General features: G+C 37.8%; 2 protein-coding genes across 2 annotated transcripts in view; both read right to left on the minus strand.

The window, feature by feature from the left end:
* LOC114281726 (mitochondrial metalloendopeptidase OMA1) overlaps nucleotides 1-11,044 on the minus strand; it is a 29,809-nt gene extending 18,765 nt beyond the window's left edge. The window contains 3 exon segments of the mRNA XM_028224278.2: nucleotides 8,323-8,471; nucleotides 9,989-10,727; nucleotides 10,729-11,044. Of these exon segments, the coding sequence (XP_028080079.2) occupies nucleotides 8,323-8,471; nucleotides 9,989-10,727; nucleotides 10,729-10,877 (1,037 nt within the window). The 5' untranslated portion in view covers nucleotides 10,878-11,044.
* Nucleotides 11,045-14,304: 3,260 nt separating this feature from the next.
* Nucleotides 14,305-21,994, minus strand: PRH75 (DEAD box RNA helicase (PRH75)). The gene is made up of 14 exons (XM_028224277.2): nucleotides 21,139-21,994; nucleotides 19,921-20,055; nucleotides 19,693-19,833; nucleotides 19,434-19,545; nucleotides 19,056-19,126; nucleotides 18,694-18,848; nucleotides 18,474-18,585; nucleotides 16,718-16,819; nucleotides 16,553-16,613; nucleotides 16,280-16,448; nucleotides 16,091-16,187; nucleotides 15,912-16,006; nucleotides 15,572-15,705; nucleotides 14,305-14,923 (listed from the first exon to the last, which is right to left on the minus strand). The coding sequence occupies exons 1-14, from the start codon at nucleotides 21,664-21,666 to the stop codon at nucleotides 14,724-14,726; spliced, it is 2,112 nt and encodes a 703-aa protein (XP_028080078.1). The 5' UTR covers nucleotides 21,667-21,994; the 3' UTR covers nucleotides 14,305-14,723.
* Nucleotides 21,995-23,549: the final 1,555 nt, after the last annotated feature.

The raw sequence follows: 23,549 nt of genomic DNA on the forward strand, positions 1-23,549 counted from the left end.
TCGGTTACATCACTGGTGACAAGAAGGCTCCTGCTGTTAATGATCCGCTGTTCGACAGTTGGGACGCTGAAAACTCCATGGTTATGACATGGTTGGTCAATTCCATGGAGGAGGATATAAGCTCTAATTACATGTGCTATCCTACTGCACAAGAATTGTGGGATAATGTTAGTCAGATGTATTCTGACCTAGGAAATCAATCTCAAGTTTTCGAATTAACTTTGAAGTTGGGAGAGATTCGTCAAGGAGATGATTCCGTCACCAAATATTTCAATTCGTTGAAAAGGTTGTGGCAGGATCTTGACATCTTCAACACATACGAATGGAAATCGGTTAACGACTGCAACCACCACAAGAAAACTGTGGAAGACAGCCGTATTTACAAGTTTTTTGCCGGCCTCAACATTGAGTTCGATGAAGTGCGAGGAAGAATTATTGGCAGACCTCCTCTCCCATCCATTGGCGAAGTATTTGCCGAAGTCAGAAGGGAAGAGAGCCGAAGGAGCGTCATGCTTAAGAAAAAAGGTACTGGTGAATCAATTGAAATTTCTGCTTTAATTAGCGATGCTGCGGCCAACAAGGCTGCAAATTACCAGCGCAGGTTTGATGATAAGCCACGGGTCTGGTGTGATTTTTGCAACAAGCCTCGCCATACACGCGAAACGTGTTGGAAGATCCATGGCAAACCTGTCAACTGGAAAAGCAGCAAACAAGGAGAGAAGAATTGTGGCTTTCCTACCGCTAATGAAGCCGATTCAGGTCCCTTCAACAAAGAGCAGATTGATCAACTCTTAAAGCTGATAAAATCCAACTCCTCATCCGTTACTCCTAGTGTTTTGTTGGCACAAACAGGTAGAAATCCTAAAGCCTTCTCTTGCCTAAACTTCTCTCCGTGGATCATAGATTCCGGTGCCTCCGATCACATGACTAATTTTTCCCATTTATTTAGTACCTATTTCCCTTGTTCTGGTCATGACAAAATCAGAATAGCCGATGGTAGTTTTTCACCTATTGCAGGAAAAGGATTTATTAAACTAACTGAGAAAATTAATCTCAATGCTGTTCTTCACGTCCCCAACTTAGCCTGTAACCTTTTGTCTGTCAGTAAACTATCTAAGGATTCTAATTGTCGTGTTACATTTTTTGAATCCCATTGTGAATTTCAGGACCAGAACTCGGGGATGATGATTGGGCGTGCTAGGATGCTTGAAGGTCTTTACTACTTTGATGAAGTACCTGTTAGTAATAAAAAAGCTCAAAGCTTTAATAGTACTAGTTCAATCTCTGTTCGAGAAAAAATAATGCTATGGCACTATAGGCTAGGACATCCTAGTTTTCTTTATCTGAAACATTTATTTCCAGAATTATTTAAAGGGATTGATTGTTCTTCTTTTCATTGTGAAAGTTGCATTTTTGCAAAATTTCATCGCTCTACTTATTTGCCAAAACCTTACCAGGCTTCCAAACATTTTTATTTGATTCATAGTGATGTTTGGGGCCCTTCTAAAATCACTACTCTTTCTGGTAAAAGATGGTTTGTTACATTTATTGATGACCATACCCGCTTATGTTGGATTTATTTGATGAATAAAAAATCTGACGTGAAAAATTTATTCACAAATTTTTACAATATGATTGAAAACCAATTTCAAACCAAAATTGGTATTTTACATTCTGATAATGGAACAGAATATTTCAATGAGCAGTTGGGTGAGTTTTTGGAAAAAAAGGGGATTTTTCATCAATCTACATGTCGGGATACCCCTCAACAAAATGGCATTGCAGAACGAAAAAATAAACATCTACTTGAAGTAGCACGTGCTATAATGTTTTACATGCATGTTCCTAAATATTTATGGGGTGAAGCAATTTTAACAGCCTCTTATTTGATAAACAGGATGCCTACAAAGGTGTTAACATACAAAACACCTTTCGATTGTCTCAAAACTTTTTTTCCTAACACGAGGTTGTTTTCTGATTTACCCGCCAAAGTTTTTGGATGTACTGCCTATGTTCATGTTCCTAGTCAATTTCGTTCAAAACTTGACCCCCGTGCTATAAAATGTGTTTTTTTGGGTTATTCCTCAAACAAAAAGGGGTATAAGTGTTTCGATCCTCAAACCAAGAAATTTCATGTGAGTATGGATGTGTCATTTGTGGAAACAAAATCCTATTTCCCCAACACTTCTCTTCAGGGGGAGACAAGTGGAGTAGAAGACCGTTTTTGGGATATTTCTATCCCGCTCCCCAATGTCATTTATCCTACACAAAAACCACATCTGTCTGATAATGATCACTTAGGAGAACCAAGTTCTATAGTGCCTAGTCAAGAAGATTCTTGTTTAGGGGGAGAAGTACTACAAAATGATCTAAATCCTGAGCTTCAGGTTTATACTAGGAAGCGATTTCATCTGAGGAATAATGACCCGAATGTCCATCCTAATGACCCGAATGTCCACCCGAGTTCTGGCATCGAAATTTTAGGTAATCCTATTCCTTCTATTTCCGACCTTGATGTTCCTATAGCAATAAGGAAAGGTGTCCGAAATTGCATTAAACATCCTATTGCAAATTACCTCTCCTATCAAAGACTGTCTAAAAACCATAGAGCTTTCACATCTAGGATTTCACACTTGTTTGTTCCAAGGAATATACAGGAAGCATTGGATGATCCGAATTGGAAATTAGCAGTCATAGAGGAGATGAATGCTTTAAGGAGAAGTGGTACTTGGGAGATAGTTGATCTACCCAAAGACAAGAAAACAGTTGGGTGTAAATGGGTGTTTACGATAAAATGTAACGCAGATGGAAGCGTTGAGAGATACAAGGCGAGACTGGTGGCTAAAGGTTTCACTCAAACTTATGGGATCGACTATCAGGAGACGTTTGCTCCTGTTGCTAAAATAAATTCCATCAGAGTACTGTTATCTCTTGCAGTAAATTCAGATTGGCCTCTACATCAACTTGACATTAAAAATGCATTTCTCAATGGTGATCTTGAAGAGGAGGTGTTCATGAGCCTACCGCCGGGATTTGAGCAGAGACTTGGAAGCGACAGAGTATGCAGATTGAACAAGTCATTATACGGACTCAAACAATCACCAAGAGCGTGGTTTGAACGCTTTGGGAAGGCAGTTATCAGTTGTGGCTTCTCGCAGAGTCAAGCAGATCACACAATATTTTATAAACATTCAAAAAACAGTAAAATTAGAGTCAAGCAGATCACACAATATTTTATAAACATTCAAAAAACAGTAAAATTGCAATTTTGATTGTTTATGTTGATGACATCATTTTAACTGGTAATGATGAAGCAGAGTTAGCAGCCCTCAAAGAGAAACTCGCAAAAGAATTTCACATTAAGGATCTGGGAGCCCTCAAGTATTTTCTCGGAATGGAATTTGCAAGATCCAAGGAAGGTATATTCGTTAATCAGAGAAAATATGTTCTTGATCTCCTTGGAGAAACAGGTATGCTTGGTTGTAAGATGGTGGAGACTCCGATCGAGCCTAACTTGAAGTTACAAGCTGCTAAGGCTGAAGAAGTCAAAGAGAGGGAACAATATCAGCGACTTGTCGGGAAATTGATTTACTTGTCTCATATGCGGCCTGATATTGCCTTTGCAGTCAGCATGGTAAGTCAGTTCATGCACTCACCAGGGGCAGAGCACTTTGAGGCCGTTTATAAGATCTTAAGATATTTGAAAGGAACTCCAGGGAGAGGCTTACTGTTCAAGAAACATGGACATCTTCAAGTTGAAGTATACACAGATGCAGACTGGGCAGGAAGTGTTACAGACAGGAGATCAACATCCGGATACTGCTCCTTTGTAGGTGGGAACCTAGTTACATGGCGGAGTAAAAAACAGAATGTGGTAGCTAGAAGTAGTGCAGAAGCAGAGTTCAGAGCTGTTGCCCATGGAATCTGTGAAGTAATGTGGATTAAAAGAATTCTTGAAGAATTAAAGCTTTCTCACCCGACACCTATGAAGGTCTATTGTGACAACAAAGCAGCTATATCTATAGCTCATAATCCAGTTCTACATGATCGCACAAAACATATAGAAGTGGATAAACATTTCATCAAGGAGAAAATCAATGCTGGCATAATCTGTATGACCTACCTTCCAACAGGTGAACAATTAGCTGATGTGCTTACGAAGGGACTACACAAGAAGCAATTTGATAAGCTGACTAGCAAGCTGGCTATGGAAGATATCTTCAAACCAGCTTGAGGGGGAGTGCTGGAAATTTGTGTTAATGCATATAATAAGATAGTGGCATATGATAGTGGTGTTGGTGGTAGATAGTGGCATGTATAGAATATGATAGTGGTATTGGTGGTAGATAGTGGCATGTATAGAATATGATAGTGGTGTTGGTGGTAGATAGTGGCATATATATAATATGATAGTGGTAGATAGTGGTAATATATAATATGTAAGTGGCATATAATGGGTTATAATGATGTTTGTAATATCTCCTATATAAGGAGTGTCATTTGGTCTTGTAAAATAAGAAGTTTTGAATATAACAGAAATATATTTCTTCTTCCTCATATTTTCTAAGTCCCCTCAGTCGACATGCATTCCTCATGGTGTGCCTCGGCTATATTAATGATAGACTTGGTGATTTCCGTTCTTGCCTCCCTGGAAAGTCCAAGCTGGTCAAAGAACTGCTTGAACTTTACACAGTCTTGCAGGGTTTTGGCATAGTGATCCGGATCTTTTTCCACTCTTGGAGGCTCGTAGTTAACCATCTCCTCGGTCTCCTCAAAATAAGATGCCACATAAACATGGTGTCCTCCTCTTCCATAGTATTCTTCTCCTCCTTCTGGATCAAAGGGATCTTCGCCATGAGTCATAAATGTTCTGCCCTCTGGATCGAGAGCACTTCCATAGTAAACTTGCTCACCCTCTGGCTCGAGGATGTCGTCCAGATAACAGTCATCGTCATCGAGATTAGCGATAGCCTCGATCATTGGGCCTTCATAAGCTATCATAGCAACATTCTTGCCCTTGTCTCGGTGTTAAGGATACGGTTGTTCTCGGATGTCTTGAGTCCCTCGCTTTTTGAACCTCAATTCGTCTGTCTCGACTTTATCTCTGAAGATTTTCCTGAGAGTCCAACACTTCTCTGTCAGATGTTTCAATGTACGATGGTAGACACAAAATTCAGGGCTCTCACGGTCCTTTTTTGATGGCATTTCTTCAACATAAGGCAATTTTAGTTCTCCGTCAGCCACCCATTCCTTAACTAGAGCTTTCACTTCCTCGATTCCACATGGATAAGAAGCATTCCCCTTTTCACCATTATATTGCTTTCTTTTCTGGCCCCTATGACCTCCTCCTTGTGAATTTCGGGTATCCGGGGCAGAGGCAGCAGCAACGATAGGTCCACGAGATGACTTGAAACTAGTCTTGTAACTGGCTTTAAATCCGGACTCCTGAGCCTGAGGGATGCTAATGTTCCGAGCTGCTTCTATTAATGCCGAGAAGGTGGGTAGCTTGTGGTTAACTAGAAACATTTTGTACCTGCTCAATGCCCCTTCTAGACAAATTTGAACCAGATAACTCTCCTCAACTGCTTCATGACAATCCACGGCCTTGTCCTGAAACCTTTTGACGTAGTCAAGGATGTCTTCACTTTCTTGTTGCTTCTCTTTACACAATGTAAGTGTGGTCACCTTCTCCGCCACTTGAAAGAACTTGGAGTGGAATTTGTTAACCATTTCCTCCCAACTTCGGACAGAGTTTGGGGCCAAATTAACATACCAACTATATGCTCGGTCGGTGAGGGACTTAGAGAATTCTCTCAGTCGGAGGACGTGGTTTGAACCATGAATACCTAGAGTCTCGATGAATCGCACAACATGTTCTCGGGCATTTCCTTGTTTGCCGTCGAACTTGATGAACTTCGACACTGTATACCCCTCAGGGTATGGATAGCTCAGCATCTCAATGGGGTAAGGCGGCTTGACGTCTGGATCAGGCAAAGAGGGTAAGGTCCTCTTGCCCCGTTCGAGATCGAACATGGCCTGCACATCGGCGAGAGTGAGAAACTGTTGAGGGAGAGAGTTTGATGGTGGTATTCCCGGGACTTGGCTTATGTACCCGAAGACTGAGCTAGGGGCGTCTTGGCCATTCTGGTGCTGCGAATTCATCATTGGTGAGGACATTTGACGATACTGGCCATCAGCGCCTATAGACAAGCCAGTTGGTGATGGGATATTGAATTGAGGCCCGTAAAGTCCACCGTACGGCGCCGCTATACCGGGTTGTGCTTGCAGATTTGTTGTCGGCACCAAAGGAGGCCCGCTTGGTGCTTGGGTAACATTTACTGGTGGCGTGACAAGATTAGGTACGGGCAGAGCTCCCTTTTGCGCCATCACGCTCCTTATGTTTTCCTGGACACCAACAGTCGCCGGAGCACCATTCATTACACTAGAAACTCCCCTAGTCACCATTGGATCTTGGCTTGGCACGCCATGGAGCCCGGGCATGGGCAAACTGCCGCCGCCTACTGTGGTTTGAGCATGTGTTACTGTGGCCGTGTTGCCATGAGCCATAGGCTGATTGGGGCCTACTTCTCCTTGGATTTGATTTTGCGCTCCGGCGAGAATAACTCCACCACCAGTTTGATTCCCGTTTGGCGCCGGTGCAAAGTTAGAACTCATCACCAACATGGTGTGAGTGAGATTCTGAAGAGTGGTAAGAATCTCTTGCTGAGTATTCTGAAGTCCTTGAATGGCTTCAAGCAAAAGTGGTTGATCTGGAGTCATGGTTCTGTCATCACCACCATTAGAGGATCCTTGTTGGTGAACTTCATCTTCTCCCGCCATTCTTGTTGGAGTTGTGTGGATTCCAGATCTCGTTGAGACCATTAACCAATCCGCCTCCCCAGCAGAGTCGCCAAAATGTAGGAGAGGGTTCAAGAAAGGAGTTGGAAAATTCGAAGATCTTCGAAGATCCTTGAAGAACAATTTCGAATTCTCTAGAATATGATGAGAGGCTTAGATTCTTCAATAATCTCAACTTAGGAACACGACAACAAAGGAGATGATGGAGATAAGAGATTGGGTGAAGAAGAAGGCAAAATGGCTAGAGAATAGAATAATGGCAAGGCTCTTCCATGGATCTCCCACTTTCACTCTCAAGGTTAATAATGGAGAAGGGAAATTAGTTCTTTCCCAAGAGTTAAAAAATCTTCAAAATCCATCCCTTGTAAAGCTATGGGTGGGTGCTATTTATAGGCACCTCATGATGTAGGATGGAGCCCATGTGCAAGGCACATGGGGGATATTCTCTCTAACCACCTTGTCCGAGGAGGTGACTTCTCCGAGGAGGTGACTTCTCCGAGGATGAGAAAACCCCGAAGAGGAGATCAATCCCTCGGCGAACCCTTCTTCTTAGCCACACCTAACCAATGATCCCCAATCATTCCAAAGGGTCAGGGGTAGTCCCAGAGGACGTCCTGCCGCAAAATATTGCCGAGTCTCATGGAACCCCCCGGGGTCGTGCCACCTCGACCCGGGTATAGGCTAGTTTAACCGAAGAGTGAATTTATCTCCACTCACCGTCCTCGAGATCGGGTCCTTTGTTCGAACTCCATTACGCCCATGGTTCTGGTGCGTAGATCCCGGAAAGCTCCGAGCCCGCAAGTGTTCTGGGACTCATTAACGGAGCGACTTCTAGATTGCGTCTGAATTCGTTCGAAGCCAAGTACTTCGGATCTCTAGATTCGTGGGTCCGAATCCTTTCGAGTCCGAGTGTCTCGGATCTCTAGGCTTGCTTAATACCCTTTCGAGTCCGGGCCCGAGTAAGTCTCTAGGTTCGTGGACCCGAACCCTTTCGAGGCTTACAGCGATTCAATCCGTTTGATGGCGATAAATCTGGGCCCACCGATTCTTGGACTTGCGATAAATTCGGGCCCACTAATCTTGGGCTATTGGGCCTAAAGTGGGCTGAAATTAGCCCCTCTTACAATTACAAACAAAGTACATTTAAAAGCTCAGGCTGCCAAGTGTAATGAAGCACATCAGAAAGATTTATGCAATGAAAATTACATGTGAAACAAGAGTTAACAAAAGATAACGTTGAGTTGATAGGTAATGAAGCACACGACATAGCTACTATGCAATGACCCCACATATTTTGCCCCTTGACAAAAATAATAGTAAATGAGTAATTAACAATCTTAACTAGTATATGTTCTGAATCAAGCAAGAATTTCTGGCATTAATGTTCAACAAATAAAGTACTATCAAAAGAAACAAACTTGAACAATATGACAAATGAAAGTAAAAAATAAAAAGTAAAATTACCTCCGTGAAAAAGGAAGCTTTAGGAAAAGAGTGGACATTGTATAGACAAGATCAGGCATAATGAACTGAAAAAGAATCAATTGCAACATGACGAACCATAGATTTTTCGTAATTCCTTCAGCTATGTGTCGAGCCACAGCATGCCCAACCTATCAAGAAATGAATATTTGAATACCAAAATACTTGAGCCGCAATATAACAAAGAAAGTAGGGTAACTTACGCTTAGTACCCTTGCACCTTACACTGAATCCCAATCTAATCCCTCATTTTTCAATTGTAAAAGTCAATCCGTTGCACTTTCAAACAAGTTACAATATAAATCATATTGTTAGTTTGGTGTTAAATTTGCTAAATGGAAATTGTTAGATAACCCTCACATAAAACATTTTTAGGACGAAAATGTAAGTTTCTTTCTTTTTCTTTTTTCTTGTTCTTCTGTATTTATCTACTGTAAGTATTTTCTAAACATTCTGTGGTCGAACCCTCCACCAACAAGGAGGATATAGAAGGGGTGATCAATGGTGATCAGCTGAGAAAATACAGAGTGAAAACATAGAGAAAGAGCAAAAGAAAAAAATTACATTTTACCTGTAAAAAATACATCATGTGAGAGTCACATTACAATTTTCATTGATGAATTTAACACCTACTAACAGGAAAACTACGTTGTAACTTGACCGGAAGTGCAAAAATTAACTGTTACAATTTTTTTTTTTTTTAAATGAAGGACCAAAGTTAGATTCGGCCTAAAATGAAAGGGTGCAAAACGTAATTTACCAAAGAAATAAAATGGTTAAACGATGGGAAATTCTATTTCCGCACCACCTCTCATCTCAATACACACCATTTACTCATTTACTCAATACACACCACACACAATTTAAACCTTTTTTTTTTTTTTTTTTTTTCAATTCACACCATTAATTTTCAAATAATACCAAAATATTCCCATATTCTCCAAACTCAAACCCTAACTTCACCACCCGCCTCAGCCACCATCCCAGTCCCCAGACCCTCCGCCAGCCCCCTCCTGCGGCTGCTGCAATCCCCCTTTCCAGCCCCGCCTGAGAGATTGAATTTTAGGATTTTACCCAAAAAAATAATTTGCTTGAGGGATACAATTGAAATAAAAAATAATAGCAAATGGTGTGTACTGAAAAATATGGTATTGGGCAACTTTTATCCAAATTTGTTTGAGGGATACAATGAAAATAAATAAATAACGGGCAAATTGTACCAGTAATACTTATATTTTGTTCCTAGGTCCCTCACTTTTAATTGACACAATTTTGACCATTGATTTTAAATTTTGTGTCAATTTAATCCAATTGATAATGTTGTTAGAGTTTTTGACTGAAAATAATCATTGAATGTGAAGTCAGTAAATTTATAATTATGACACATCGTACACATAAGCATATTTTTCATAAAAAATAAAAAATAAAAATATGAGTTGTAATCAATTCGATCACATTGAAACAAAATTATAAATTCATGGTCAAAATCAAGCCAATTAAAATTAGAGGATCAAAATAACACAAGACCAAAGCACAGGACTACTGTCGCAATTTGCCCATAAATAAAATAACAAATGGTGTGCACTGAGAAATAAGGGGATGTGCAAATAGAAACCATTCTTAAACAATTCTATAAAAGAAATTATACCTCATGCCCAATTATAGTTGCAATCTCAGGATCTGTTCTAAAATGCTGAAGCAACCCAGTAAACACCACAATTTTCCCACCAGGCAAACAGAAAGCATTCACAACTGGTTCATCCACCACCAACACCTCCCAATTCAACCCTTCCAAATGCCCTGTATCAGGCTTAGACCCTCTCTCCTTCCCTTTCTTCCTACTCTTCTGAACCCACTTATCATCAAGAACCTCATCATCTCTATACCACTTCCCTTCTTTGCTCTCACTCAGAGCAACCAAAGCCTCAATCCCATCAATCTCCGATATCGAATCGTTCACCGACGCGTACCCGAGATCATTCCAAGCCTCCCCAATCCTCAACCCTCTATGCAAAGCCCCTATGATGTCCTGAGAGATCAATCGGACTCGAATGCTTTCTGGGTGAATCGCAGGTAAGATTTTCCCGTTGAATGCAGCTTTGATTTGCTTGAATTGAGCTTCTCCGATTTGCTTCTCGAGATTTCTCGATAACAGCACGAAATGCTTTCGATTTGTGTGCGGGACAGTCTCTAGATTCCCGAAATAGACAGTGATTATAACCCCAGAACTCAACAGCACAACAGTGAATACAGTTCTGGGATTGTTATACCATTTTCGAGGACCTCGAGGCTTGAAATGCTGAACATCGTATCGATCAGCATTGTAAAATCTACGAGGAAAGGCATGAAATGGGTTGTGTTGATTCTGTTTGAATTTGAACCCAGATTGAAAACCCAGAGTTGTGGACATCGGAGAAGAAACCTGGGATTTGGGTGAAGTGAGTGGGATTTCGAATTGGGTTGTTTTGGGGTTTGATCTTTGAAGCGAAGGTGTGAAGGGTCTCGAATGCGAGTTTTGATCTTCTGTACCAACCCATGATATTGTGGGAAATTGGTAATCAAATAGTGTTGGGAAATCTACAAGAAGAGAATCATAGAGAATCATTGTGAAATGTGATAGTAGTATATAGATATAATAGTATAGATATAGAAGAGTCTGGATTGATAGAGCAACCGCTTTGTGATATTGTTTGGAGTGGGAAGAGAGTGTGGATGGACGTGTCTGGAACTTGAAGGATTTGATTTTGCCCAATATGAAAATAAATATTTAAAAAAAAAAAAAAACCCAATTTTGAAGAAAATAGAAAGGTTTTAAGCTGTGTGCGGTTTTTGAATTTAAAAGGATAAAAAAAACATATTTAAAATATAGGTAAAATATAATTATATATATATATATATATTTAAAATTTTTATCTAAATTTATAAACCAAACATAATTAATAAAATTCAAAAAGATGAACTTTGCCAAATCTAGTTATAATAGAGACCTTAAAAATATGTCCCGAAGAGAGTTTTGAGTTTTAATTGAGTAATTTATATACGGACTTTTCTTAAGTGTGTAATTTACACCTTACGCTTACGCCTTTCTGTTTGTTGTCCTGTTTTATGTTTACACCTTTTATTTATACCTTTTGTGTTGATTGCACATAATGTGCAACCTTAAGGGATTGCACACCATAACAGCACCCTTTATATACAAACCAACCAATACCTGAAATGCAAAGGTCTACATCATTAGGGGGTCACACTAGTAGGACTCTTCTTTTTATATATATAACTGACCCTAATACAAAACACAACTCCGGTTGGTAGCTCGAAATATCAGAGGGTCGAATGGCTCGAAATCCCAAAACGACGTCGTTTTAGGCTTTTTTTGTATTCTCTTACCGGTAAGAGAATATTTTCGACCCATTCGACCCTTCACTTTCGAGCTACCAGCCATTTTTCTACAAAACACAAGTTTAAACGCACCATTAAAAGAGTCAAATATTAGATAAAAATGACGGAAAACTCTAATAAAGGAGTTTTAGAGGGTTTTATTGGGGTGGGTTTTACTGTGATATGATTTTTTTTTTTTTTTTTTTAAAGCTTTGTTATATCACTAGAGTTCAAATTATAGTTCTAATTTTAGAGCTCTTAGGCTTCGAAGCGACCGGTTTAGTTAAAAAGTCAAAAAGTTAACAACTCATATTAAAAAGTCAAAATTTCTATTTTCTCTCTGTTTTTTGCATATTTTTTTGTAAAAAGTCAAAAAGTCATCCCAAACATACTATTTTTTTAGCTCATAGTTTAGCCAAATAGTCAAAAAATTACTAAATTAGCATGTTGCCAAACGAGGCCTTAATCACTTTCTAATATTAGAATAGACTCAATAAAAGAGCGATGATATTACCTGTACTAATTAATGTACATACTAGTATACCAATTAGTGTTATACTATTATTACTGACCTCACCTATTATAAAAATTACAAATACCTAAAACTTACAAAATTATATCACATTATCTATTAGTATACTTAGGTGGTACATTAATTGGTACATATACCATTATTCATATAAAAAAAAAAGAGCTCTAAAATAGATTCAATTATGATAAATTACAAATATATCTCCTGAGGCTTGATTAAAATACGAATCGCCTCATGTGATTTTGAAAATTATATTTCACCCCCTGATGTTTCTAATTTCATAACAAATCGTCCATTTTATTAATAAATCATCAAGTCAATTAACAGTTTTTAATGATGTTAAAAATATGTTTCAATTAATAATTTAAGTAATTTTATTATTATATAGGAGAGCAATTATGAATTTTATTTTTTTAGTTAATTCTGTTAAATAAAAAATTCTAATAAAGGGGTATTTATAATTTTTTAAACCACAAGGAACGATCTGTATTTTAAGTTAATCTCAGGAATGTATTTATAATTTATCCTAAAATAAATTTCTTCTTACATTCGGTTGTCAGAGCATATCATCAAATTTTCGACATTTTAGATCGAAAGCTTTAATTTGATATAAATCACTCCTATGAGAGTCAAATTTTTCATCAAAACTTTTAATAAAATAGTTAATTGGTGAAAAATCCATTTTTATGATGCCATATGTTATTTAATCTAAAATTTAATTCTTTTTTGGTGATAAAGATACACATTGAAAATTTCTCAAAAAAATCACCAACATCAAAAAATTTGCTAGCAATTGACAACAACTAGTGGTAGTAAAACAAACAGATAGATGACATTAAACAAATAAATAAATGTCACATGTACATATAGGTGACATTTAAATAAATAGTCAAACATTCTCAAAAAAATAAGAAAGATGATTCGTAGCTCGAAGTTGCTGAGCTCAAATGGCCCAAAATGGTACAAATTTTCTCTCTCCTCTCCTCGCTATCTTTGTTCCCTCTCATCCTTCTCATTCCTCTCATCCCATATCCCTCTCATCTCTGTTAAACCTCCATCTTTCTCCTCTTTCTCTCACTTCCTCCCTCTCCATAAAACTCGATTCAAGAGTCACAGGAGCACATGTGAACTTCCTCTGCAAAAATGAACACCTAGAAGAAGCCATAGAAGAAGCCATAGCTGCTCTTGACTCCATTGCCTAACGTGAGTCCAAGCTAAGCCGAAGCTAAATCTTGATTTTGGATTTGGTTTTTCTGATTCTGTGGGTTTGGTTTTGATTTTGATATTTGATTTTGAATTTTAGATTTAGATTTTGATTTTGGGTTGGTTTTGATTTTGATTTTGGGTTTTGATTTTGATTCTATAGGTTTGGTTTTGATTTTGGGATTTGATTTTGGGTTTGGTTTTTAGATTTTGATTTTGATTTTGAAATCACCAAAGATACCGAACAAAAAAGAACAGAGGAAATTTCAGAAAGAGATGCAAATTGCATAAGCATATTGGTTTGTTAAGTGAGATTGACCCATTTACTAAGACTAAATTAGTATGTACGCTAAATGTGGGTCTTTTGAAGATGCCTGTATGGTGTTTGATGGAATGCTCTTCGTCGTCCTCTTCTCCTTCTCTCACCTCTTTGTTTCTCTCAGACCAGTTTCAACAGCAGAAGGGGAAAAAAAAAAATATGCCAAACGATGTCGCTTTAGCATTTAAGCCATTTGGGGCAACTCGTTTTATAGCTACCCAGCAAAACTGAAAAAATAAATAGTTGAACAGATAAATAATCCATGTATAAATAGAAGACATTTAAACAGACAGATAATATTAGACAAATAGGTAATCGTTTAGATAGATGTCCCTCTTAGCTAACAGTCTCAAAAATAAAGCTCTCGCTTGAGTGCCCTGTAAAATATATCTAAACTGTCTCAAAACCCTCCTTTAAAATTCATGTGAGAAAAACTAATCTCCAAATATTTAACTGAATTCTGTCACCCTTATTCAAAGGGGAGAGGCAGGACAATAACTACAGATATAATAGTTCAATCTAATACCATCAATTTAAGAGCTAATAGGCAGATAAATAGCTCTCACAAACATGAGATGCATACATGTCCTAGAGTCAAGAGCCATATACAAAGCCACTAAATAAATATAACTTCAGACTACACATTTGCCCAAGAAACAAGAGTACATCCTCGACCCGTAATCTCTCTCATTTGCAGCAATTTTTTTTTAAAACAAAAACGGGGTGCCACATTGGAAAAACCCCAGACAAAATTTAAAATATTAAAATAGAGAGTAGAACACATGAATGAGACAAAATTCCTATAGTTTCAGCTGATTTGATTCTCCTTAATAACAGCTGAAGAATAAATTTTTCTATTTTCTTCATTATCACAAAAAAATTTCGCTGCAACATCAAACCAACACATCTTCTCTTCCGTCAGCAGTAAGTTGTGACAATTTCAGAGATCTTTCACCATTTGCTTTTGCCACCACGACCTCCTCTCCCTCCAAATCTATCATTTCTTCGGCCAGAGAAATTGCCACCTCTCCCACCCCTTCCTCCTGAAAACCCACCACCGCCAAATCTTCCCCCTCTTGACTGTTCTCTCTCTTGCAAGGCAGGCAGTGTTTTCACCACCTCTAAGCTCACACCAGCTGCATTTTCCTGGCCTGTGCAGCACAGCAAAAGACAAAACAAGTAACAAATAGACGTTTAGTTACATGAGCCAATTATATGAAGCACACACGAAAGGCCAAGGAAAACAATAATATAAACCCCTGATTGTTCAACATTTTATGAAAGATTTCAGCATATGTAACCATGCAAACAATTTCCAGAAACACTGATGCAAAACAAAACTGTCATCCCTAGCTTGTTGAACATTTTTATGAAAAACTCACCTTGTGTAGTTTGAGAATTGCCTTTTTAGCAACTTTTTTGTTGACTTTTTTCTCATCTGAACTCAAAAAACTATACACTTTCAAGTTTTACTGGACTAACTGGACCCGAAGAGTAAAATAAAATAAAACCTTCGACGACCAGAAAAAAAAAAAGAAAAAAACCCTAAAAAATAAGGATTTTTTTGGTCTTTGGTGAAAAAATTTCCAAAAGAAGTCTTTTTAGATCTATCTAGACTACAATCACATGAAAAGCAACAAAAATTTAACACATCTAAAATAATTGCACTAAAGAAAATATATATATATATATATAACTTTTTAGATGACCCCAAACAGAAGCAAAAAACTAGTTCTGGAAATAGGTTGAATCTTTAAAAGAATCCTGTGCTCTACAGGAATTGATCATGCAGAACATACCTGCAAGAAATGTATCCAAATCTTCAGTAGGAACATCAAATACAGCCCCCTTTCCATCAGCTGTTAAAGCAATACCCTTCACTTCCTCCACCTTCTCCTCAGGTAAAAACCTCCTCAAGACCCCATAAGCAAAGCTGAAATAACATCATAAAAATTAGTGAGCCCCATGATGAAAATTAGCAAGTCCCATAATAAAAATCAAGGCAAGCAGTATCACTTCGCTACAAAGTTTTTTCTCATTGACATCATAACAAAATGTGTGGGATACAGATAAACATAATAATAATAATAATAATAACAATAATAATAATAATAATATAAAAAGGTTTCCAGGACTCACGAAAGCGTGTAGATGGGCCTTCCAGCCTCCAAAAGTACAGTGACATGGTTCTCCATGGAAGTGAGGAGTGATCTACTAGTAATCTCAGTATAACCCTGCATAATGATAATACATGATAAGCCCAACCGTTACAAGAAATCCAAGTTTATAATAAAACAAGATAAGAAAACAGAACTCACAGCTGTCTTGGCAAGTGCTTTTGCAAGCAGATCTACCGGTGACAGACCAGAGGTACTCAGTAGCTCCTCAGCAGCAGATTTGAAGATGGGAATGACACTACAGTTTTAAAGCATATATATCATGTGGGTAGACAGCACTAAAATTATCCCACTAAACAAAAACAAAAAACAAGAACGCAAAATAATTACCCATCAGACACTTTTGAGATAGTTTCTGCTGCTGTTGAACCAGCAGCTTTGGCAATATCAGCTGGCTGAGGTGCAGCTATGTGCTCAAATTTTACACCAGATTCTCTTTCTATCTTAGAAATATTTGACCTTCTTGGATCATAAAGCATCACAGCAACCCCCGTATTTCCTAGAAAACATGACATAGCATTACCTCTAAGTAATTCACCCAACTACAACCATTCAAACAACTCTCTTAAGTTTAAAAAGTAAAGAGACAAGTTTAGAATTTACCAGCTCTCCCAGTCCGTCCAGATCGATGAATATATGCTTCTACATCACGTGGAGGTTCACACTAAAAGCATAGAGGCATTATCAGTATATCATTACATATACATAGCTGAAAACAGAGGTTGACAATAACAGAATCTGTATCTGCATATAATTAGTAACACAAACCTGGATGATTAACTGGACATCATTGATGTCTAATCCCCTTGCTGCCACATTTGTGGCCACTAATGTCAAGAACTTGCCTGATCTAAATCCAGAAAGCGTGACCTGGGAGCATCAGATCACATTTTAGAAAACAGAGGAGGATGAGTAGTGAGTACATGAATAGGTATCATAAACACAGGCTAAACACAGGCAGATAACTGATGTTTTGTTCATTTGAGGTCACTGAAGTTTTGTTCGCTATGGCAGGGTGGAAAAAGTAGGCTACAGAAAAGAACTATGGTGATCAAAGTGTTCTGTTCATGTTCAGCACAACTATAAACAGCTTCCCGAGTGGCAAGGAAAACTAGAAAAACAATGTGTTCAATGCAAAACCTCTACCAAGATTAAAAAGTATCCTTCCACAATGCTTAAAAGAAAATGATAGTAACTAATTAAACAACAAAAATGCCATGGACATATAACCAACCACCAACCACCGAACACGCATAACAAGGGTTTTGCATCTATAGATGCAAACCATTATGGTTGTACATGGGTCGGATTGAATCGGTTTTGACAGTCACCAACATCCGAACACCTTCAGTTTGGCAAACTTTTCATCCGATGTCAACCGAAAACTGCATCGAAACCGTTCGTTGCGGGTGGTACAAACTTCGGTCAATGCTGTAATGAAATTCTACTATCTCAAAGTAAAGGGTGTGAGGAAGAAAGGGTTTCTAGGCAAGAGAGGGAGGGTGAAGGTTTCAAGAGATAAGGAAGAAGCAAAACAGAACTTAACGAAAACACTATCACCATCATCAGCGCTGCAATCTCAGCATAGTCGATCTTAAGCCATCACCCCTTCGATGATCTCACGCCCCGTCGCCACAATCGCAGAGAGAAGAGGTGCAAATCGTGAGGGAGAGAAGGAGCTGGTTAGAGACAAAGAAAAAGGGGGTGGGTGAGAGAGGAGACGAAAGGGTTGACAGAAAAGGGAGATGGAGATGAGTGTGGGTGAGAGAGCGGCAAAAGGTTTAAGAGATAGAAAGAAGAGATGAGATGAGAGTGGAAGAAAGAGAAGAAGATAAAAGGTAGAAGGGTGAGGTCAGATATTTGTTTGTCATTGGGAAAATTTAGAGAGAAAGGTTAAGAGAGGTTTAAGAGAGAGATATGAGAAAGTGGAAGAGAAGATGGAAATGTTTTTGTGTTGGGAAGGTAAATTTAAAAAGAGTGAGAGAGAGATAGACACGAAAGGTTGCATCAGATAATTGGAAAGGAAAGTCTTGGGAAGATGTTGATGCAACTACATCAACTACAATGAAAGGTGTATGTACATTGAAGAGCCAAATATGTCTTGGGAGAAATGAATTTATTTTTACCTAGGCAGAATTAATGCCTATTTATAATTAAGTCGGTCTGTTCGGGTTATTCGAATATTTTTTTATTTAATCTGATGTCCAATTGAAAAACCGAAGAAATTGCAAAAAAGGAACCACAGCCGTCTGAATACATAGTCAAAACCGCCCACAGTATAATCGGGTTGAACGTTTCAGTTTGGGTTTTCGAGTGAATCGGATTGTTGAACACCCCTGCAACCCATTTATGCTTGCTCGGTGGTTGGTTATGTAGTTGGTTCTATTGCCGGTTATGTGCCCATAGCATTAGTGATTAAACAATTCAAAAGCACAAATTGCTGAACATACACCACACTGCAACCTGAAAAATCAATAAAAAAAATTCTCTGCCCTTAACATAGGAAAGCAATTGCTTAACATACCTCACGCTGAGCTTGCTGTATGTCCCCATGCAAAGCACGTGCTCCAGGCAATATGCCAGCAAGTCCAGAAGCAGAATCCTTTGTCTCGGTGAAAATAATAGTGCGCCCTCCACTGAATCAACCATCCCACAGGTGAAAAGAAATCAAGAGGACTAATCAACAACTTTGTAAGGAATAACTGAAAAACTTAATAAATAGTCGGACACCAGAAACAACCAACCTGCTATAACAGCGAATAATATCAGGAATAAGCTGGGCTCTGGCTGAACTAGAGCAGGGAATAATTATATGCCTCACATTGATACTAGCCTTCATTTTTTCATTACCAACAAGATCAACAGTTCTTTTATCAGGTTTAAGAAACCTAGAAGAAATCTGTCAATGCAAAAAAACAAGGGTTTCAGCAAGATAAACAGAGACAGATAGGGAAGAGGAAGGGACATGTTTGAAATAAAAAATAAAACCAAATACTTAGTCAAAAAAGTAAAGAGTGGGGGGTGGGAAGAACAGCATGTGCTACAATTTGAATTCTGAATTCGCAGTAGAATTTAAAGTAAGAAGTATATTAGTAAAGAAACTAACCTGCTTCACCCAAGATGGCAAAGTAGCACTGAATAGAAGCGTTTGAACTTTGTTTGCGTCCTCCACCTTGCCTACAAAATTTAAACAGCTGAGACATTAATAATGCCATATGAAATGATCATTACAATTCAAACTCCAACAAAATTCATAACCACTTTTATCCCATGTATAGCTGTAAGAACAGCATACATCTACAAATAGAATACAAAATTCATTGATAAACAGTAAATATTATTCACATGTAATGATACATATACAAGATATTAACAAAATTTTCAGTACTGGACACTACGATCCAGTGCAAGGTATTTAGCAAAACCAACTGATTGTTATTAACCTTAAGGTACTTATATACGAATTACGTAGTGAATTACATACCCAGAATAAGTTCAACATCTTCAACAAAACCCATCCGAAGCATTTCATCAGCTTCATCAAGGACACGGAACTTCAATGAGCTCAAATCAATGTTTCCCCTCTCTATGTGATCCTACAACAAGAATTTCATGGAATAAGATGGTCAAATTTACCAAAAGAAGAAAATAGTAATATCACATGCAAGGCATTTTAAACAAAGACGATGATCACAATCATGAAGTACATGACTAGGGCATAAATAAATTAATGAAACAGCTACCTTAATGCGGCCTGGAGTTCCTACAACTATATCAACCCCCCTCTTCAATTTAACCTGTTGACTTTGGTAGGGAGCTCCTCCATATAAACAACATGATTGCAGCCCCAATGCCCCACCATAAACTTCAAAGTCAGCAAACACCTGTAATAAAGAATAAACAAAAACAACAAATATAAAAAAAAGAAGGTAAAAGAGAACAATTCTTAAACTAGGGTTCTTATGTAATACCTGAGTGGCCAATTCCCTAGTTGGTAGAAGTACAAGAACACTTGGAACCCTCCCATATCCAGTCTTCCGTGCTGCTTTTGAAGGACCATTTGTTAAAGATTCCAATATGGGCAACACAAAGGCCAATGTTTTACCCTGTACGATTGCAAGGCATAGTTGTTTGCATTCGGTAAACAAGAAAAGAAAATTGGGAACTAATTATGCAAAGAACCATAAAGTGAATGAAATCCAAGAAATCCGTAACTTCAGAGAATACAAGTCCTTCAAAAGCGTAACAAAATACAATAATTAAGTTTGATGTTGAGAGAGCTAAGATCAGCACACTAACTTCATTACAGGAAAAAAAACAAAGAAACAATGCGAAAAAATACAAAGGCCAAAAAGAAAAAACAACAATAATAGGATATCTGTCTTTTCAGTAATCAAAATGCAGAAGTTCAGTAACTCAACTTCTTGTAGCTGCATTGTGAAAGTTACAAAATAGCCTTGAAAAATTAGAGTAAACATTCGAGTCACCCTTGATTTAAGAAAAACTCATCTTAATAAGAGTTTGAGTAAAGGAGATGAAAGGGTTTGGAGGGGGTGTTTATTCACATTTAAGTTTGATATGGGAACAGATAAAGGGCTGGAGAATTTGTTCAAGTAGTCAAATGTAAGGTGTGTCTGTGTATTGAACTTCACATAGTACCATCCTCAGAATTTTGAATTCAGTTGACTGGAATGAGATTGAATGGAATGGAATGGAATGATCTCTCTTATAGAATGACTATTCCCTTGAATTGTGAATGATGATTCCATCTGTTATGTATTTTTTATTATTTTTTAGTCAACAAACATGGGAATGAACGTTTTAATAAAATGATCATTCCATTTCACTCCATTCCAGAGAACCAAACACTAACTTAGTGTCATTACCTTCCTAAATGAATCTATCTCATGCCCTTCCTGATACCCAAAAAAGACAGCACCACACAACAACCAATTATTCAAGATACTTCAAACAATAATAAAACATAGCAGACCAATCCATGTTAATCCCAAACTACTCAAAAAAGAAAACAAAAATTAGAGCTATAACACACTACAAGATTCAATTTTGATGAGAAAACCTATATTAATTCTGCAATTTACATACCAATCATGTATTAATAATCAACAAACCAAAATAAAATATAAAATATTGAGATATTAATAATGGTTCTAATGCAGAGCCTATACCTGACCAGTACGTGCTCGACCAACCAAATCGGCCCCATCAAGAACAACATCAAAAGTCATAGACTGAATAGGAAACAACGATTCAATACCCTTCGATTTCAGCATATCTACCAACTGCGGAGAAATTCTAAAATTCGACAAAGCATTCGGATTTTCATCTTCACTAACACCACCATCTTTCTCCACCTCCTCATGATCAATCTCCTCCAACTTCATCTTCTTCTTCTTCACCGACTCACCGACAGACTTCAAATTCATCGGCGCGCCTAATTCGGAGCTCGTCTCGCTCTTCTGCTCGTCGCTATCCTCGTCAACCTCCGAAGCCTTGCGCTTCTTATCTTTCTTCTTGCTCTTCTTCTCAGTGAAGTTCAATTCTTCGGAATCAGACTCGGAGACCTTCGACTTCTTCAGTTTCTTCTCCTTCTTGATCTTCTTAACAGAGGAAAGGTCGAATTCTAGGGTTTCACCGTTCGAGTCGATCTTCATCTTATGCTTCTTCTGAGGCTCAGATACAGCGAGAGAAGGCATGACAAACTAGAGAGAGAGAGAGAGGGGGGGCCGTCCTGCTGCAAATGAATTGCAGAAGCAGGAGCTGAAGAGAGGAAGAGAAAGGAATTAGGGTTTGGGATTATATATGGTTAGACGGTGGCGCATGTTTGGGCCGCTGGATGGTCAAAACCCTAATTCATTTGGATGCTTGCTGTTTGATTATAAAAATTCGCGCAACTCATGATCTAAATTTTTTTTTTTTTTTTTGGGTCCTCCAAACAAAAAAAACTAGCATTGCACACCGCTTAAAAATGACGCACAGTATAGAGTCCGGATGCTTGCACTTGCCTGTGGTCTTCCCTGTCTCGCGTTACAAAACGACATCGTTTTATATACTTTTATATATATATATATATATATATTTATTATTATTTTACTTTCCTCTTTTTATTTTTAAACCTTAGACTTTGAGATAGACGAATAGAGGTGAGGATCTGGACGAGAGAGAGAGCCGATGAATGAAGAGGCGTCGGAGGCGAGGCGAGGTGACGGAGGTGATAAACGGAGACGCCATAGAGACAAGGCGAGGCGAGGTGAGGCGAGGACAAGCGGCGGTGAGGTGACTGGAAGCAGCGAAAGACTAACAGAGAGAGTTGGCAAGAGCCGAAGAGAGAGGACGACAAACGCGAGACAGCGACGAGGTCCGTTTCTCTCCCTTTGGTCTTCATTATAATTTCTCTCCCTTTGGTCTTTATTTGATTGTTTGTTTTACAGAGTAAAAATGATAGATTAAGATCCCTTGATCTGCTTTGTGAATGTTATCCCTACATTGTGAATTTGTGTAAATACCAACCATAATGTGAATTTGTGTACAAAGATGATAGAATGTGATCCGTACATCTGCTTTGTGAATGCGATCCCTGCATTGTGAATTTGTGTAAAGACTAGCTAGATTGTCAATTTGTGTACAAAAATGATAGAATGTGATAGAATGTCTTTACAAAAATGATAGAATGTGATCCCATAAAACCGCCAATTTCACATTTTATGATTGATGGTACTTGTGTACATTCTATCATTTTTTTTTTTTTTTTTTATATTGGACAGTGCTTGCCTACATTTGATATAGAGAAATGACTAGTCTTATTTTTGTAGAATTTTTGTGAATTTCTCTACAAAAATGATAGAATGCGATCCCTACATTGTGAATTTGTGTACCCATTTTTCTACATCTGCTTTGATTATTTTTTTAAAAAATCCATAACCTAGACCTTTATGTTTGTTTCTCTAACTAAACAGGGCATCAGGATAAATCCATGACCCATATCTTTGTGTTTGTTGTCTGGAGCTCAAATGTGTTGGCAAGTAAATGACCCTAGATTATATATGACTATTGGTTAAATTGTGGCAATATATATATACAATGGTTACATCTGAATTGGACATGATTAGTAATAGTTAGAATATTGTATAGGATTATACATATTCTTTAAGTAATTGGACAATGCTGATTAAATATATATAATAAAATAGAATGGTTGATTGTCTTATATTATTCTTTATATTGTACTTATAGTTCTAATAGAAATTACTTCTTTTTCTCATAGAATGTGTTAATGAGTTTGTAATTTCTTGATTATTTTCTTGTTGGAATTTCAATTGTTTTGGGCTGATTATTTCTTTTTTTACATAGTGATGATGGTTCACTTTTCATTTACAACATTAGTTTTTTTATTCATATTATAAATGAATATCTTCGTTTACTTTGGCTCTATATTTTTTGCAGATATCAACTTCAAGTATTAACGGCAATACCTCAAATCAATTTACATATTGCAACAAAAATTGTCCTAAATGTCGTAAAAAATCAACTATTCGAATTTTCGAGATGGAGCGAAACAAAAACAAATTATTTTATTGTT

The sequence above is a fragment of the Camellia sinensis genome, chromosome 8, assembly GCF_055761805.1.
Source record: "Camellia sinensis isolate YWXY chromosome 8, ASM5576180v1, whole genome shotgun sequence".
Classification (NCBI taxonomy): Eukaryota; Viridiplantae; Streptophyta; class Magnoliopsida; order Ericales; family Theaceae; genus Camellia; species Camellia sinensis.

Coding starts and splice junctions, on each gene's coding strand:
- PRH75 (XM_028224277.2), bottom strand. CDS start 21,666: ATGCCTTCTCTCGCTGTATCTGAGCCTCAGAAGAAGCATAAGATGAAG. Junction 16,820..18,473: donor TACAGCAAGCTCAGCGTGAG/GTATGTTAAGCA, acceptor TGATGCTCCCAG/GTCACGCTTTCTGGATTTAG. Junction 16,007..16,090: donor AAGCACTTGCCAAGACAGCT/GTGAGTTCTGTT, acceptor ATCATTATGCAG/GGTTATACTGAGATTACTAG.